The sequence below is a fragment of the Gallinula chloropus genome, assembly GCF_964237585.1.
Source record: "Gallinula chloropus genome assembly, chromosome: 2".
NCBI lineage: Eukaryota > Metazoa > Chordata > Aves > Gruiformes > Rallidae > Gallinula > Gallinula chloropus.
The window spans coordinates 101613052-101630984 of record NC_140086.1 but is presented as its reverse complement, the minus strand read 5'-3'; the positions used below and the strand labels follow the sequence as shown (position 1 = coordinate 101630984).

The 17933-nt window shown below is 38.6% G+C and overlaps 1 protein-coding gene across 1 annotated transcript in view; it reads right to left on the bottom strand.

Annotated features, from left to right (window-relative positions):
• Nucleotides 1-495: 495 nt before the first annotated feature.
• TPPP (tubulin polymerization promoting protein) overlaps nucleotides 496-17933 on the bottom strand; it is a gene marked incomplete at its 5' end in the record, with an annotated part of 38663 nt that continues 21225 nt past the window's right edge. Inside the window, 2 exons of the mRNA XM_084260581.1 lie at nucleotides 496-967; nucleotides 6573-6726. Coding sequence (XP_084116707.1) covers nucleotides 773-967; nucleotides 6573-6726 — 349 coding nt within the window. The 3' untranslated portion in view covers nucleotides 496-772. The remainder of the gene's footprint in view (nucleotides 968-6572; nucleotides 6727-17933) is intronic.

The following is a 17933-nucleotide window of genomic DNA, read 5'->3' as shown; positions in this document are numbered from 1 at the left end:
TTAGTACAACAGCTCCATCCAAACCCAGCCAGTCAGAACCATGCTACAGTACACACAGAAACAAGCACAAGGTATAGACAGGAGAAAAGTAAGGGCTGGTATTTTCCACTTCTTTCTATTGACACAAAGTATTTTAGAACGTGTATTGTTCTAGAAATTGGAGTGGTTGGGGGTGTTTCAGTTTCATATGATTGGTGTATGACATTTACAGGCTAGCACCTTGTATATTACAACCACTTACTCCCCAATTGTATATTGTTGAATGATTTAAAGAAAGTGCCAAATCCTGTATAAGACATTTTTAAAAAGCCCCCAAACAGTAGTCAAATCAAACTGCATAAATAATGGCACAGCAGTCAGAAAGACTGCTATGAAAGACCTCTTTTCAAAAGGTTCTCTTCAACATCCTCAGGGAAACTGGACATTTAGGAATGTTTGAGATCTTTTCTTTGAATTGACAATGTGTAGTATAACTGCTCTTGACTTTGGTTGGGTTCTTTGTTTTTTTTGTCTAAAGCTCAACAAAAATGATGTGGTTTTGTACAGATATATTTATTTTTTCCAATATACGCATGAGGAATGTAATGAAGTGGCATTGTGCTGCAAGTAGCTCAGCAGATGTTGAAATCAGTTCCAGTTCCTGAAAACAACTTCTTGACAACATAGTCTTAGCATTCACAATAACCGAAACATGTGGGATTCATCTACATCGTTCTTACAAATATATTCTCTTCCCCCCATCTTTCTCCCTCTGTGGTGTAAACCCTCAGCCTTACTTGCTTCCTTGTACCTTATGATCATATGTGCCTGCATGCTTATAGCCAGATACATATCCTGAAGCATCCACCAGATCTTCTCGGCCAGCTTTGCCTTTTCCTTTCCCACTGGGATCAAACCTCTCTTTGTGAGAACCTGTGAATTTTGTTGTATCTGTAAGGCGTGATACAGTTGGAGATGAAATGGCTTTCTATTGGAAGAGAAGAAAAAAAACCCACATCAGAAACCAATTATTCATAATACAGATACTGGTACATGCTACCAACATTTAAGTCTTTGCTAGTGATGGAGACAATGTAAATATCTACTCACTTCCAGCAAAAGAATAGAAAAAATTACATACAACAATAATTGTACAGCCACAAACAAAATAGCACAAGTTATGTGAAAAACTTTTGGAAGATACTTTCAGCATGTGATAACTTCTGATTAATAAGCAAGTTCTAAGCACCGAAGATACGAAGAAGTCATAGGGAAGAGCTGTGTTCAAAATGCGTTACATCAACATCTAAACATAAAAGCCTGGCTCCACCGATATAGAGAAAAGCAAACCAGGTCATTGTTTGAAAAGACAGATTTATTCGAAACTCCAGGATTCATGAGAGAGGTAATAAACTAGAAGGTCTGAAAACTATGGTCCCTTCCAACTCAGGATATTCAATGATTCTGTTTTCAAATGGAATTTTCTATTTGGGAAATCAGCAGTCTAACAGATGACACCAAGCAAAGACTTCTCTCTTCATTGCTTCCACTGAATCATATCAGGCTACTTAGAAATCAACATTTTGCTGTCATTGAGACAAAGAATATTTGACTACAAAAACAGAAGGAAAAAGATATTTCATGGAACAATGTAGAAGCATGCTAACCTGTGTGCTTGGACCAGGACCAATCTCTTTGATCCTTAAGTTTACATTTTAAAACCAGGAGGAAAGGGTACAAAGGAGAAGGAAAATCATGAAAGATTTTTGTGTAGTAGTGGAAATGGATCTGCTGATGAAAAAACACTGATAAAATTTGGGTATGTCTTATGCATGCCACTCTATTAGGGTACATTTTAGAGGCAGAAGTGACATGGACTCCACTGCAGTGAAGTAAATGCTCTGGAAAACATCTTTCATCAGAAAACTCATTTCCACTCTACCCATCTTCAGCCCAAATAAATGCACATTATGAGACCTAACAGGCTTTTGAAGCAACACGTAGCTCTTTCGCAGGACAATGTTGATGTACATCAAAAGATCACAGACTTGGAAAAGATGCTTGAATTTGTACCAAAGGAACAGGATAGTTGGATTCAGTTGGGCTGGGGATGAATGCCGTAACTCTTACACCATGGAAGCCACACATCCTTACACCATTTAAATAAAGCTATGTTGAGCTAATTTGTCCACATACATAACTACTCAATGAGAATGTCAGGTTGTATACTTCTGCTTTTCTCCATCCAAACATACCCAATATGTGATACATACAATACTGCAATGCCCTGCAGTTTTACTTTTGTTTAAGGCCCTGATGGGCAAGGTGTGGAGGTGTGAGTTCCGTCATTATCTGACAGAAAATGATCCTGGAGAATTAAATTCTCAAAAAGAGTATTGCTGAATGACCTTTAGGGACCTTTGCCTTGCAGTCTCCAAGTACTATTTGCAGAGGTGGCTACTTTTCTATACTGAAAAACAGAAATTAAGAGTAGGAGTAAGTATTGTTTCCTTAATGCATACAGTTTTCTTGTCCACATTGGCCTGCAAGCACCTTATGAACAGAAAACTTGTACAGTACAGCTAATTAAAACCAATACACCCTATGGTCAGTAATTTTGTTAGCAGCTAAATAAAATGAAAATGCAATAAAAATGCATAAGCTGAGACATCAAAAGCCTGGTGCCCAACTAAGAATTTATTCTTTCTGTTCCTCAGTTTGATTGTAAGTCAAATTGGTTGTGCACAGTGTCACACAACAAAACCAAAGGATTGCTTGCTCACTGGAAATTATTCTGACAACTTGGGGGAAACAAGGACACATTTCTGTAAAACTGCATCATAACAAAGGATGTTCCCAGGAAACCGCTCCCAGGACATCATTCCCAGGGGTAAACTTGAGGAGTATGTTATTTATATCAACACAGCCTGCACCTCGATAAGATCACAACAAAGATGACTTGTAAGAAAAAGAAGGTAAATCCTAACAACAAGATGACAGCAACAAGGTTGCAGTGTATCACATAAGCCTTTCCTATTCCTGTTTGACTACTGGAAAGACAGAGACACATTTCAAACCAACACAAAAAAACCCCAGAGGACCGGCAAAATCTTGGCCTACAATTTATGTTGCATGAAATAAGATCCAGAATTGAAGGATGAGTGTGTAACAGCTATTGACTCTTAAAGATTATGAAGCATCTATCCAAAAGCTAGTTTATCATTTTCAACCATGGAAAAAAACAGGGAGACATAGTCACGTCTCAGTAGAGAGCATTCCCTGTCCTCTGCGGTGTGTGTGTCAAAATGTGACCAATTTGGCACACACATCTTTGTTCTTGAATGTGAGAATGAGAACGAAATTTATTAGAATAAAAAGGTACATTTAACTAAGAATCAGCTTACAAGAAACTTTGTAAATAATTTGTATTTTCACTTTCTGTAGGATCTTGCACTGAGTGTGTTTTTTGGGTTTTGTTTGTTTTCCCTCGCTAATTTCCCTTGACACTTCTCCTTAGAAGAATTTACCAGTCACCTGGCTACAGAATTCACATCCACTACCTCCTCCCCGCATGTCTTTCATAACACTGTTATAGCCCCTGCTGAAGACGTGTGCTAGGACTAACATGAAAACATTCTATATTACTCCTCACCAGAAGGGTACACATCTTAGCCATGGTCTTCCTGGCAACACTGTCAGCTGTAATCATCCTTCCTCCATTCCTCACTGAAACTGAATGTCTCCTTCAACCATAAAACTTTAGCATCTAACAGCATTTCTTCCTCAAAGATGTTGCCATAGAGATGTGTTTATGTAACTAAAATGTTCTGGGAGCCTTCAGAATCAGCACCAACATCAGCAGTCTTGGAAGGTTTCTAAAACCATGTGTTTGCTGGTAACATCCAGAACCTTCACAAGGAATCAGAACCTAAAAATGACTATCAGACAGTGAAACAAATTCTCAAAGGGAGAGTTTTCTTTCCTTTTGGGCAGGGTGGGGAGGTGGGTATCCCAGGACTCCATACAAAAATTATTGAATTGTAAAAAAAGAAGAAGAAATAAAAATACCATGGGGATACATATGCCTATGCATTAAAAAATGCAGAAAGCCAGGGACAGAGATCAAGCTTCAGAGAAACATTCTGGTTTTCATTTTTTTCAGGTTAGTGCACACACAGATACGCACACAAAAGAGTGATAAGCAACTCCATTGAAGCCAGAAAGTAGTACCAACATTTTAGTCAATCAGGCTGATGACTTTCAAAGGAGTGGTCTCCAGTAACACCACTTGAGTGTTTCAACACCACAGGCCCTAACTCGCTTTTTTGGTTTTTAAGCTGAGCTGTTGGCAAATCCTTGTTCAATGACCAGTCATTAATGAGATTTGTTGCAAATCAGATGTAAAACAGTCCTCTCAAATTTGTAGATAATGGGAAGAACACAGGAACTGGGATCTCCCAAGTCAAAAAAAAAATATTTAAAAAGTTGAAAGACGAAGAACTGCATCAAATGCAGCATGCTTCCAGTTCCCAGCATCACAACCTATCCAGACCTATCCAGACCACATCTTAATTCTTTTATTTGCTTTATACACATAGGCAGACTAAATAGAGCTTAATTACAACATTCATGGTATAGTAATCTGCTCTCTGAGAGAGATGACGGCTAGCTCATGTCCTTATTTTAGGAGTCAAACAACAGATACTCTTTGTTCCTATGAAACTTTTAACCTGAGAACAGCAAGCTTATTTCTATTGTCTATAGAAATGCATTCAACATAGAGCACACAGCTTTTGGTACAAGAAAAGAATGAACTTGCTCTTGCAGCCTTTGTGTAAGAGGGAGGGCAATGAAAAGGTCATTGCCTTCATTTACATGTTTGACTGTAAACTGTTGAAGATACGACCTGCACTGTATATTCTATTGCCAGATCACTAACAAATGAACTAATAAAGCTATGACTTAATTAACCCCAATCTCTTCCTTGTTGTTTTTCTCCTGTGTGGTCAGGCCAAACATACATTTTCCATTACAGATTAGGAAATAGCCAGAAAGTTCACTACTTCAGTGTCTGGTTGCTGACACACTACATGACCTGACTGAGTTATCCTAGAACAGCTTAGGAAAAGCTTAATGGAACTCTGTCTAACCATATACAAAGCAGTTCAGCCTGGAAATTTCCAGGACACGGACTTCCTAAAGTAAACAAAGCATTAGAATATCTGTGTATAGATTTAATATCTGCATTGCCAGATTGCTGATAGGAGAGTGGCTCTATATTTATTTAATGCCTTTAATATCCAAGTGTTTGGGTCATTTTTACCACACAGGAACTGAATTACCATTATAAAAAAAATAAAATTTGGGGTTTACACACACACACACTGCGAGCCAACAATCTCCCTCCCTTTAAGGTCTGCTTCCTGTTCCTCACTTAGCCAGCAAGCTGTAGAGAATACCGTGATTCCCCTGCTCTCACTTTATTTCCCCTTACTAGAAGCCACTGGTCATTTCAATATCTGACTGCTGAAATACTGAAAATGGAATCAGAAGTCTGATTCCTATAAGAATGAGGAAGAATCACACCTAGAAGAATGAGCACAATTCAAAGGAAGCATCTCTGAATAGATGAACAAGTTACTCAAACTCACTGAAATGATTGGAAGAAAAAAGGAAAGCTGCATTCTTTTAAGTCTGTATCAAAACTACCACTTGTTTCAAATGGAAGTATACGTATCTAATACAACCTTGTGAAAATCTGACAAATTGTACAACTCAAGAGAGATCTCTCTACTTGAGATTTTCACTGTTCATTTGTGCAGAACCATTTTCTGGAAAGATTATTTACAATTAGAGTCTCATTCACAGCTCCACATCCAAAATTCAGGAGGATCACAATTTGAAGCAGATGAACTAAATTGACAAGACTATTCATGCTGATGGTAAACACTCCAGTATCTTCTCAACTACAGGGTAAAAGCTTGCCTAAGCTGAGCACTTAAAAGGACACTGAACCTATGCACGCTAGGCTTTATAAGGTCCTTTTAATATATAAAACTTAATGCCAATATGTATTTTTTTCTTTTTAAAGAATGAACACTATAGTTTTGAGAGTCTTGGAACAACCAAAAATAAAGACCAGATCACATGATAGTTATTCCCAGATTTCCAGTGTTCTGGGTTTCACACAGTGTATTAAACATACTTGAAGATGTCTTTGCTTTAGTCTTTTTGGTATTTCACACAACATCTTAGAACTGTTTAATGAGCTTCTAAAATTATCTCCCTTCTACACTTTTTGATTTGGATACACCACTCACTTTTCACCCACATTCCCATGTTCTAACAACACCCAAGAGCTCTCCTTGAATTTTCCTCACTCTACTGCTAGGTGGTACTGCAATTCCTAGCAGAAGCAATGATAGTGCCACACAAGAATAGTGAATAGTGGAGTACTCAGCTGTTGCATAATCTTTGCTCCCACTCAGCTCAGCTCCTTAGATTTGTGGACTGTAAAGGGAAGTAAGTGAATAGAACAATACAGTAGAACATAGGACAGCTAGAACAATCTATCCCTTAGATCAGTAACATACCGTTACTCCAGATATAATTGGGGCTTTTCCTTCAATTAGTTTATATATTTCTTGAACGGCTTCCTCATCATTCTTGTCTTTAAATCGCTTCTTGGAGAGTTCGTGAAGAGCTTCCTTAAACTGCTCAAAAGTAATAGTTCTGGAAGACTTTCCCCTGTTGAAACAGAGAAATTGAAAGAAATTACAAGAGAGCACAACAAGCATTCCAAGAATAGCAGAATGGCTTCAGTTTACAGGGAACAACAGCAAACTGCAACAGAACAAGAACACGCATGCAGCCCATTTACGGTGTCAGATAAACCATATCCCAGGAACATAACTTTTTTTTTTTAAACGTACATCAGTAGGATAGTGCTTTAGAAACTTCCCTTGATGAACGTTCAGGAATAAAAAAGGAAATAAAGGGACCTGGCCTGCTGTCAGAATGCCTCCATCTCATCAAATCAAAGATAGTCTCATTTGGTGGATCATTTTGTCATCGTTTAGCCCCAGCCGGCAGCTGAGCACACATAGCTGCTCCCTCATCTCTCCTCCTGGTGGGATGGGGAAGAGAATGAGAAGACGAAGGTAAAACTCAGGGGTTGGGATAAGGACAGTTTACTGGGACAGCACATGGAGGGGGAAATAACAACAGTACTGGTAACAGAATATACAAAATGGGTGATGCACAATGTGGTTTCTTACCTAAGGACTGCACAACTTAGACCACACACTCAAACCCGTCCTGAAACCAAACCATACTGGAGTCATGCTCCCCTTCCCAATGAGCTCCCTTTTACACTGAGCAGGATGTCACACCGTATGGAATACCCTTTGGTTACTTTGGGTCACCTGCCCTGACTGTGCGCCCTCCCAGCTTCTGGCACAAGTTAACCCTATCCTAGCCGAACCCAGGACACACTTGTAAAGCCTGCATGCATAAAAGACAAAAATGGAAGCATTGTAGGTGAGTTTTGTTATTTAATATTTTTATTTCTCTTTGAATAACTGGCTATGACATGTTATTCATAGGTCACGTGAATACACATATTCACAAGTAAATTAAGACAAATGCTGTTGTGCAAAGCAAACTATTGAAAAACATTTAAAAACTTGAAATTCCTTCTCTTATTAGACTGACAAATTTTAAAGTGATGCATTTCAATTCAATACCTGTTTCCTTCTTAGACTGTCACCTTCATTAAACATTCACAGGTTCACAGAAAACACAATATAGCAGTTTGATAAACTCATAATCCCCCCCCCCAGAAATTCAGAGCGAAGACTTGCTCTTGTTTTCACTCATAGGAAATTCATGTTTCCACACTTGTAATTTACTTGTTAGGTTTTCTTCTAGTGGAGAAGATTTTGCTGTAGCAGTGTACTGTGCATAATCTGACAAGTAGAGTGGGAAATTCACGCTTTACTGTTCCTTTCTTTTCCCTAATAGGAAACTATTTTTAGGGTTCCTAATTTTTGTAGCTTGACTTCAGCAAAGCCTTTGACACCATTTCTCACAGCATTCTGCTTGAGAAACTGTCTGCCACTGGCCTGGACAGGCGGACCCTCTGCTGGGTGAAAAGCTGGCTGGCTTTTTACCAGGCGTGTGTTGGTGAATGGAACCAAATCCAGCTGGAGGCCAGTCACGAGTGGTGTACCCCAGGGCTCAGTCCTGGGTCCAGCCCTATTCAACATCTTTATCAATGACCTGGATGAAGGGATTGAATGCTCCCTCAGTAAGTTTGCAGAACTGTTTTACACTAAACTGAGGAAGTGTTGATCTGCCTGAGGGTAGGGAGGCTCTTCAGTGGGATCTGGACAGGCTGGACTGATGGGCTGAGATCAGTGGGAAGAGATTCAACAAGGCCAAGGGCAGAGTCCTGCAATTGGAACACAACAACCCCATGCAGCAATACAGGCTTGGGGAAGAGTGGCAGAAAAGGACCTGGGGGTGTTGGTTGATTGCCGATTGAATATGAGCCAGCAGTGTGCCCAGGTGGCCAGGAAGGCCAACAGCATCCTGGCTTGTGTCAGAAACAGTATGGCCAGTAGGCTTAGGGAAGTGATTGTGCCCCTGTACTCGGCATTGGTGAGGCCACACCTTGAGTACTGTGTTCAGTTTTGGGCCCCTCACTATAAGAGAGACATTGAGGTCCTGGAGCGTGTCCAGAGAAGGGCGACCAGGTTGGTGAAGAGGCTGGAGAGCAAATCATATGAGGAACAGCTGAGGGAACTGAGGTTGTTTAGCCTGGAGAAGAGGAGGCTGAAGGGGGACCTTATCACTGCTTACAATTACCTGAAAGGAGGTTGTAGAGAGATAGGTGTTGGTCTTTTCACCCAAGCGACAGGTGATAGGATGAGGGGGAATGGGCTCAAGCTGCACTAGAGCTGGTTCAGATTAGACATTAGGAAAAAAGTCTTCTCTGAAAGGGTTATCAGGCACTGGAACAGTCTGCCCAGGGAGGTGGTTGAGTCACCGACCCTGGATGTATCTGAACGACAGGTAAATGAGGTGTTTAGGGATATGGTTCAGTAGAGGACAGGTATGGTTGGACTCGATCTCAAAGGTCTTTTCCAACCTAGTGATTCTGTGATTTTAAAATTCATGTATGAGGACACAGAATCAGTGAGGTTACTCATCATTGAAAAAGAAATATTAATTCTTATCTATGAATTATATCAGTCACACAACACACACTTTTTTCTGCATTATTAAAGTACATATTCCCTGACATCTAGAACAGGAATTCACACACCAAAATTTACCCAGATGTTTTAAGCTTAAATTTAACAGATCAAATAGAAAAACTTTTTCAAACTGACATTCTGATACTTACACTGATGTAACCTTACATAGTACCATCTAATAGTACAATTTAATAATAGCGGATGTTTTGAACTGTTTACAACATTATGAAACCCTCAGAGTTAAAGAAATCCACATTGCTGGGAAACATTCTACTACTTGAGTTTTGTGTGCCACTTAAGGACTTCTTTATATGCCAATTTAGAGAACATTTCAAGCGCATCAGGAAAAAAACCCAACCAACAAACCAAACCCACCACAGCACAGACCAATCTTTTCAACAGTGGCAGCTGTTTATACAGGAATAAGTGATAGATGCAAAGATACAAGGATAGAGAAAGCGTGCCCTGGCAACACTTTCAGACTAGAAAAACTATGCATAGAAATCTAATTTTAATTCAAGCACCACAGAGAGTCACTGTGAAAGAGCTATTCACCTGTCTATGACTGACTTATCTTTGATCTTCTCTCAGATACCTTCAGAGGTCAAATCCCCATCAGCTGGTGGGTGACTTCACTAATGAAAGGAGAATGTGAGATTTCTCAGGTTTAAACACCAGCAGCTAGGAAGTGACTTCTATTTCAATTAATTAAACACAAAATAAAATTTTATCCAAGGCTTTTAAAACAAGGAGAAATTGGTTATTCACAACAAAATTCAAAATTAACGCAATCCTTTACACACTATTGTTAATTACTAGTATCCTATATTTCCAGAACAGTTCAACACATAGAAAATCCCTACATCCCTCATGCTCCCTATTTTAGCCAGAAATCAACTTTATTTGTTTTTTGACAAAACTTTGTTGTTACCATTCCTTTTCTGCTTTAGGTGAAGCATCTGCTGGAATATCTCACGAAATTAGCTAGTAAAAGATCATCATGACAGTGGAAATGAAGAATATAACCCAGTATTTCATTAATTGGAAAGACACATGGAATAAACTACAATTAACTACTTGGAATTTGACCAGGATTCTTATTAATAGGATTAACATCCCTCTCCTGATGAAACATATCCAAGAACTTTCAACTAGCTCAAGAGGTCAGGACTTCATTTTGTTTTGCCTCTCATTTAAAAAAGATGGCGTTGGTAATCACTGAAAATCTTCAGCGTAAAACACCATACTAAGGGCCTTGCTCACTATAGACTCACAGCCATGTCAAACACACACACCTTTCAAATGCAATTTTCTGTATCACACAGGTTACCTAGAAGTATCTAACTGGGATTGCTATAGTTTAGCTTGGATCATCAGTCAGGATAATCACAATGGGAAAGGGAATAACCAATTGTCCTGGTTCTGGTGAGGCCGGAGTCAACTTCCTCAAGCAGGCAGCACAGGCTGAAAGTGTCCCTGCTTATTGCAGGGGGAGTTTGACTCAATGGCCTTTAAAAGTCTCTTCTAACCCAAATTATTCTATGGTTCTATGACAAATTACAATACTATGAACACAGTGCAACACACACTGCAGTCTAGCACTCAGTTTACTTCCACCATTCTTAATGCATGTTCACAGAAAGGAAGCCTCTTCCTGACACCAGCTTTTCAGTGGTCATGAAGTTAAACTAAAAAAAAAAACCAAATAACAACCCCCCAACCAACTAAAAAACCCCAAAGATACCAGTTTCTTTCTATTAAGCAATTGCTACAAAGAATCAGCTTCTTTGTGTATATTTGCAACTTGGTTTTAGGCACTCATTATAAATATCTTGTTTCCATGGGAATAACAAAACAAATATTTTAACTTTCATTTTCCAAGTGTTACAAGTTCAAACTACAATTAAGTAGCCAAGGGCACTCTTAGCTATTAACTCTCTTCTCTTGGGTTTAGCACTCTAGAGAGTTTATAGAGACCTAGAAAGAAGATAAATTCCTGTACATTTTAAATGAAAGGAAAGAAATTAAAAAGAAAGAAAGAAAAAAGATGATGAATGCAATGGAAGGAATGTGTGAAATGACACATCTGTCACTGGAAATGCAAATCAAAACTATCTGAACAGAAAATGAGACAAAATGGAAAACAGTAACAATAGAGGGAATGGGGGAGGTAAACCTTTATGGAAACAGACATCACAAGGTTTGCTACCTCAATGAAAAAAGCCAAAATATGTACATAAGAAGTACATTAATAAGGTACATTTTTAAAGCCTTGTACTTTATTGTGACACAAAGATACCTTTATGTTTAGGAAGGATACATTTTAAGTTCTGTTTCTTAAACAGATCAAACATTGGGCCAAAGTCTATAGCCAATGATGCAGTTTTCACTTGCAAATATTACTACCAACAGTATCCTGTGTTCACACAATTAGAACACCGCAGTCTGAAAACATACTGTTGGAAATTAATGCTTCGAGGTTATTTGGACTTTAGTACTATTTGGATTAATAGTTGTCTACAACTGTAGTTGAAAAGCTATACAAATACACACCACATATACAATACACAAAATCCTTGACCAGTATTAGAAAGCTTTATCTCCACAGGACTAGTACAGTTAAATGTTAATACAGCAAAGTCTCAAATAAAATCGTTTTCTGTCTTAATCTATCAAAAAGTCACCCCATACTCCCATACCAAATGTCACTTTACCTTTCAATTTTCTTAGACTGAAGAGGTGAAAGAAGATGTAAAAAATACTCAGAGAAGCTTCTAATTTTTATTAGCAGGCCAGAGAGGATGACTGTAGGATAAATTAATCAGAACTGTTGCTGTGGAAGTTGTCATCAACCCACAAAGGTCTAAGGACTACAGAAAGTCTAACAAGGGTCTGAAGACACCTTAACTAGAAGTTGAAGCCCAACAAATGTTTTTTGCATAAGCTCTTGTACAAGGAGTTTTGTTTGTAAGTTTATTCAGTCTAAATTCACCATGGATCTGGGTGTTGTATTCCCTGTAGTTATTCCCTTCCCAAGGCAGCCTCATTTATTCAGAAGACAGAATGAAGGATTGTGCTGGGAACAGAATGCCCAAGTGGCTTATTTGTCACTGTTTCTAACTTAATGGCCCAGTAAATGTAATCAGGCAATATCTAATTTGCCACTACTGGTCTCACATCCATGTAGGTAACTGCTAACCAAATAAGAAACATTCCTGCGTTATCAGAATTAATAATTTTAATTATTTAATCATATAAAGGTGTCAGGATAACGTTGGAAACTGACCGTAAGTCAGACTTTTTACCCCAAACTCTGACAAAGGCATATATCCTAATGACATACAGACCAGAGACTTTGAACTTTAGCTGTTTCTACTGTAACAAACAAAAAGAATGGAAATGGGAAGTGTTTCTTCTAAAACATGTTTCATCACTTGTTTTTTAATTCTTCTTTTTTAAAGAGATATAAAACATGGATTTTGCTCAACTTGCCCAGAATTTTGTACTTCCCATGCAAGAGCAATCTGCCCTACTAAAAACTCACTACCGTGGAAACTCCCTGATTTTCAAAGACATTTTTCTAATTTACCACTTTACAGCAGTAACTTTATGGTTATTACTGGGGTATTTATCAAAGCATTCAGACCTGCTTGCTTAGGAGAACTGACAGTTGTTGAACTTGTGATAACACACTGTTTTCTTGATGTTTTCATAAACAAAATGTGCATTAATAGCAATGATTAGTGGCATTTCTACTAGGCATATTGACAGACAAATTCCTTGAAGCAAAACCCGTTCGTACCAGTTTCTGCAAAATACATCCCTCATGTAGCAGATACATTCTTTATTCCAATAATATCTCCTGTAATGTTACCAGCACAAAGTCCAAGGCTAATCGTTTAATGAGGAAGCAGATGATGCAGTGGGGTGATAGCTTATTTTTTTCCTTTTGTGGTTTACAATTTTCATTGTTTGAGCTACACAGCTCAGCATTTTTACTGCCTATCAGCCCTACAATTCATAATCCAAAAAAAGTCACAAACCAAAGCTAGGTCCCTAGGTAGTCTAAACCAGGCTGCTATAACCTTGCAACTTAATGGAGTGTTTAACAAATCCTGTTAAGATATCTTTCTTGCTTTGTATCAGCCAAGACCAAATTTACAGTATTTAGATATACAGTGCAAAAAACTTCCAAACAAAAAAGACAACAGTTAACAGTGGTTAAAGGAGAACAATGTATGACTAACCCAATGCAGAGATTTGTGTAAAAATTTGACAAATATACCTGAAGGGAGGAGGAGTGGAGAAGGGCTGGGGGAGGAAAGATACTGTAATACCATTCCGGTTCTATGTGCCATGCTATCTATTAGCTCTGAAGAATGGTGGTTGTAAGAGAACCAATTAAGAAAATAAAATCCAAGGTATCTCCTTGCATCAGAGACTTCTGCCCAACAGATACAATTGGAATACTGAAATCAGACATCTGGATGTTGATGGAAACTGGAGTAAATTGGCACATTTTTAGGAAAGAAGATATCCTTCTAGAAAATTTTCTCACAAAAATGATCCTGGTAAGAGATTCAACAGAGATTTTCAGCTAAGGTAGTGGCCTTTTCTATAATACAGGTTCCTTTGAGTGTACGGCCATTTACCAGAACTGGATTCCCTTGAAGGAAAGACTACAGCTGACAAAGACGATATCCAGATGACCACCAGAATTACTTTATAAATATAACTTCTAAGACCTTGGCCAAGTCAGACATAAAGAGTCAGACTGCATGATTTCCTATCCCTACAATCAGAAGGCAATGCCATCAGTTTTCTCATCGTTCCAGGAGAGCAAGCAAAATGCTCTTTCTATTAGAGCAAAAGTCATGACTTGCAGAAACCTCTCTGGAGTCAGGGAGTGGGCAGCAAGTGCAGAAGAACATCATTCACTCCAGAAATGCCAGTTTACCTCTGTGGGAATTGCACTCAAGAGGTTAAACACACCGCTGTGCGCTTATCTGTTATGTGAATGTTGTGGATGGAGATCCAAAATGTTCATGTGAGAAGCAGCCAAGGAGGGAGTCTGGTGGCAGCAGAATGGTCCTGTTTTGCTAGACACTCCAGGATAAACAGACAGATGGTTTCTGTGCAGAATTTTGAAGGCCATGGTGCCTGGAGCAAGACCTTTTGCTTCAGTAACTGCAAAAACCCTACCCCTAAATATGCGAATGAGCAAAAAGCAGTACATGTTAACATGGATGAACATAGTACTCGACTCTCCACCCAAATCATGTTAAACATCACCCCTGGGAGGGAACAGATAAGATAAGGGAATAAAGAGTATCGAGGAAGTTACCCCCATGGGGTACCTGAAGAGGCAGTTGACAGGCTGTGACTTTCTCTTCCGCTCAAGACAGGGCCGCCTTCCTGGTAAGCAATTGCTATTTCACCCTCTTGGTGAGATTGCCAGAGACAGCATTTTGCTAGCATTTTGTTATAGTCATGGAATTTTCATTATAATCATAGTCATATATTAGCACTATCACAGTAAGTGCATTTATCAACGACAATCACAAACTTTTATGTGTCACTTTAATAAACGTACTTTCAGTTTCAACTTTGCAAGACTGGTTTAGTGAAAGTTCTTCAGCGGCTCTGACAGGAAAATGTTGACTCTGATATGTCCTACATATGATCCTTTAGACATAAACTGCTGGCCAAGTCTCTGGGACTAAGACTGAACCTAGCTGTACCTATGCTTCTCTCTGAGGAGTTTATAAAGCAAGGGGTCCTTTCTGAAACTCCTGACTCAATGGAAAAGTACCCCCTCAGCCACACATCCGACTCTTACCATTTACATGACACCCTCCAGGTGCTTTTTGTCTTGTTACTGGGCAAGTGTAAATTAGAATGCACCTAAGTATCTGAAACCGTGTCAGCTTGTGAACTGCTATGATTTGGTAAAATCTGAGAAAGATTTCAGCAGCTCACTAAACCAGCAGTCAATATCTTTATCAGGCTTTATTTTAACCTAAATACTTAAGGCTTCTCTCATCAAAGCCTTTTCTATATTGGAAGTGAACCTTTTTCTCCTCTTGTAAGTATTTCCTTCCTATGTGCTTCACTCACAGTGAAAATTCACTTCCATTAAAACAAAATCTAAAGTTAAAAAAAAAAAAGACAAACCCAAAAGCTATGAGCCTATCAGATAAAATGGTATTAGGAAGGGAATAAAGAGGGAGACTGGAGAAAGAAAATGACTTGGCAAAAACAATTGGTAGGTAGAAGTTTCCAAAGGAAAGCAAACCCCAACATGAGTTAAAGAGGTTAAAGAGATTAGTGGGATTTAAGAAGGATGAAGAAAATAAAAACTTCAAGCAAATTTAGGTCTGATAGTTATGTAGGACTAAGAAGAAGGGATGACATTAGCTTAAAATAATAGTCTAATCTTACATCAAAGGTGTTTGAAAATGCATTTCTCATGACAGGCACGTACCCAAGTTTGAAAAGAGATAGAAACGTGTTACCAATAAGAGATTTTCTGACTGTCAATCCCCTGGACTCTACAAAAAAAAAATATGTAATAACTGTACACATAAAATTACTCCACTTTATGCATTGTATCACAAGCATATTGCTTTTATACTTGGAATTTTGTCTACGTCTGTGAAAAAAAATCCAATAAATAGATGCAACTTGCAGAGCATGTTCTTTAGTAACATAGAAAACTTTCAGGTGCACGCAGGACTGGAACTTGGGTGGAAGTTAAGAGACATGGCAGGGGTACATGACAGCAGTATAGAAGTTTGTCAAAGTACAGAAATATGTAGGAAATGGACAGGTCTTGGACTCAAATGGTAGGGGACAAACTAGTGCTGCGGAAGGAAGACTGACTCAGAATCAGGCTTCTGAAGATTTCTTATGCTGGTTTATTCTCCAAAGTGCTCCATTTATTTGCCAATTCCTTTGGTTCTTCTCATCTTAATGATACACACTAGGCTAGGCACACACAGATCACTGGGAAGGGAGCAGAAACTGCTAACCAGTGTAACAACCTAATACAGTTCACAGCTGCCAGGGGCACTGCCGAGCACATACAAAATCTGCAAATCCAAGAGGATGATGCCATAGTGCTCATTAAGTCAGCCTCATACCAGTAAAGGAAAGCAGTTAAGGAAAGCTGAAGATTTACTAACAGCACTCAATAGCTAATTATTTCATCTGTCAGCCTTCCCCAGGCTGTGATGAGCTTACTACACAAGGTACTGACAAGAAGCTATTTTCATATAATACTTCACATTGTATCTTTCAAAGAGCTTTTCTTTATAAGCTGATCCAGCCACTACAGTTTCAGAATCTTTCTGCTGTTGAAGTGTAGATGCTTAAAGGCATTACAGCTGAGAGGACAGAGCAAAGAATGAACATCACCTACACTTTCTCTGCCCCAAGACATGACCTTGGGCAAGGCCAATGCTGCACAGCCAAACATCTTCAAAGCAAAAGTGAATGCATTTGATTCCAAGCAGTTAACCCATGAAACTAGAAAATCCTTCACAAATTCAACACAAAAAAGATCCTCATGGACACCTTTCAGATTATTAGCTGGTTTTCAGGACTTCTGTTATATCATTAGCCTAAATATATAAATACATGCCAATCAGAGACAGGAAAAGTCCATCCCAATGGACTTCTGTGTTAGCATCCAAACCCCTTTTGACAGCCAGTGCCCTTCCTTACTGCTTTCTCTCCATATGCAGTATCTGTGTTTTGACTGTGTTGACATTCAGGGAAAACAAGTTACCTCTTTTTATGAGACCAGTTAACCAAGAACAGGATGTGGTATTTGACAGAGGAAAGAAACATCGAATCCCCACAGTAGAAATCAAACAGTTACATTAAGACAGTGCTACTTTTATTAATAAGACTTAGAATAGAAAAGCTCAGTATCTCACTAAGGACAAGATATGATATGGCATTTTACTCAATTCAGACACAATTCAAACAGAAGAGGTCAAAGAACAATGGCATTATTAAATAGGACTTGGCATAGTAAGATCTTAATTCATTAAGTCTCAAGACATTAGAGCTTAAATTATGCTTCCATTAAGAATTGAATTGGACCTTGAAAGTAAACCACTGCACAAGAACAATAATAACTGAATCCAACTAATGCAAGAATCAGTGAAGAAAAAGCACTTCTATGGGCTGCTAACTTTCCTACAATTTCCTTCTTGTTTCTCCCCAGGGATTTTGTGATGTTTCAGCAAAAAACTTAGTTTTCTATCATTACAATGTCTAATACTATGAGGGCTTTCTAATTCCCAGGCAGGATATTTATAGCTACCAAAATGTCCATTTCACCTATGTTTGGCCAATCCACATCAACACAGGGTGAAAAGAACAATGCAAGACAATGACAAGGCAAAAGGTGTGTATTGCAGGGACATGTTTTTAAATCATTTTGAATTTCAAGTTAAATTACAAGTACAATTTGAACAAAATTGCTTTGATGGAAGCCAGGGCATCAGTCTCATCTAATCCAAAGTGGGACTTTCCTTTAAAGTTTCATAATACAGAATTGAAAACCATCAGATATTTATCAGACTGTTGCAATAAGAAAATATCATTGTCAGATGGTTTTACAACATCAGTGTTCCAGTTTTCCAAAGGTTTTCATAGGGCTTGAATTTTTTCCATGTCGAATCA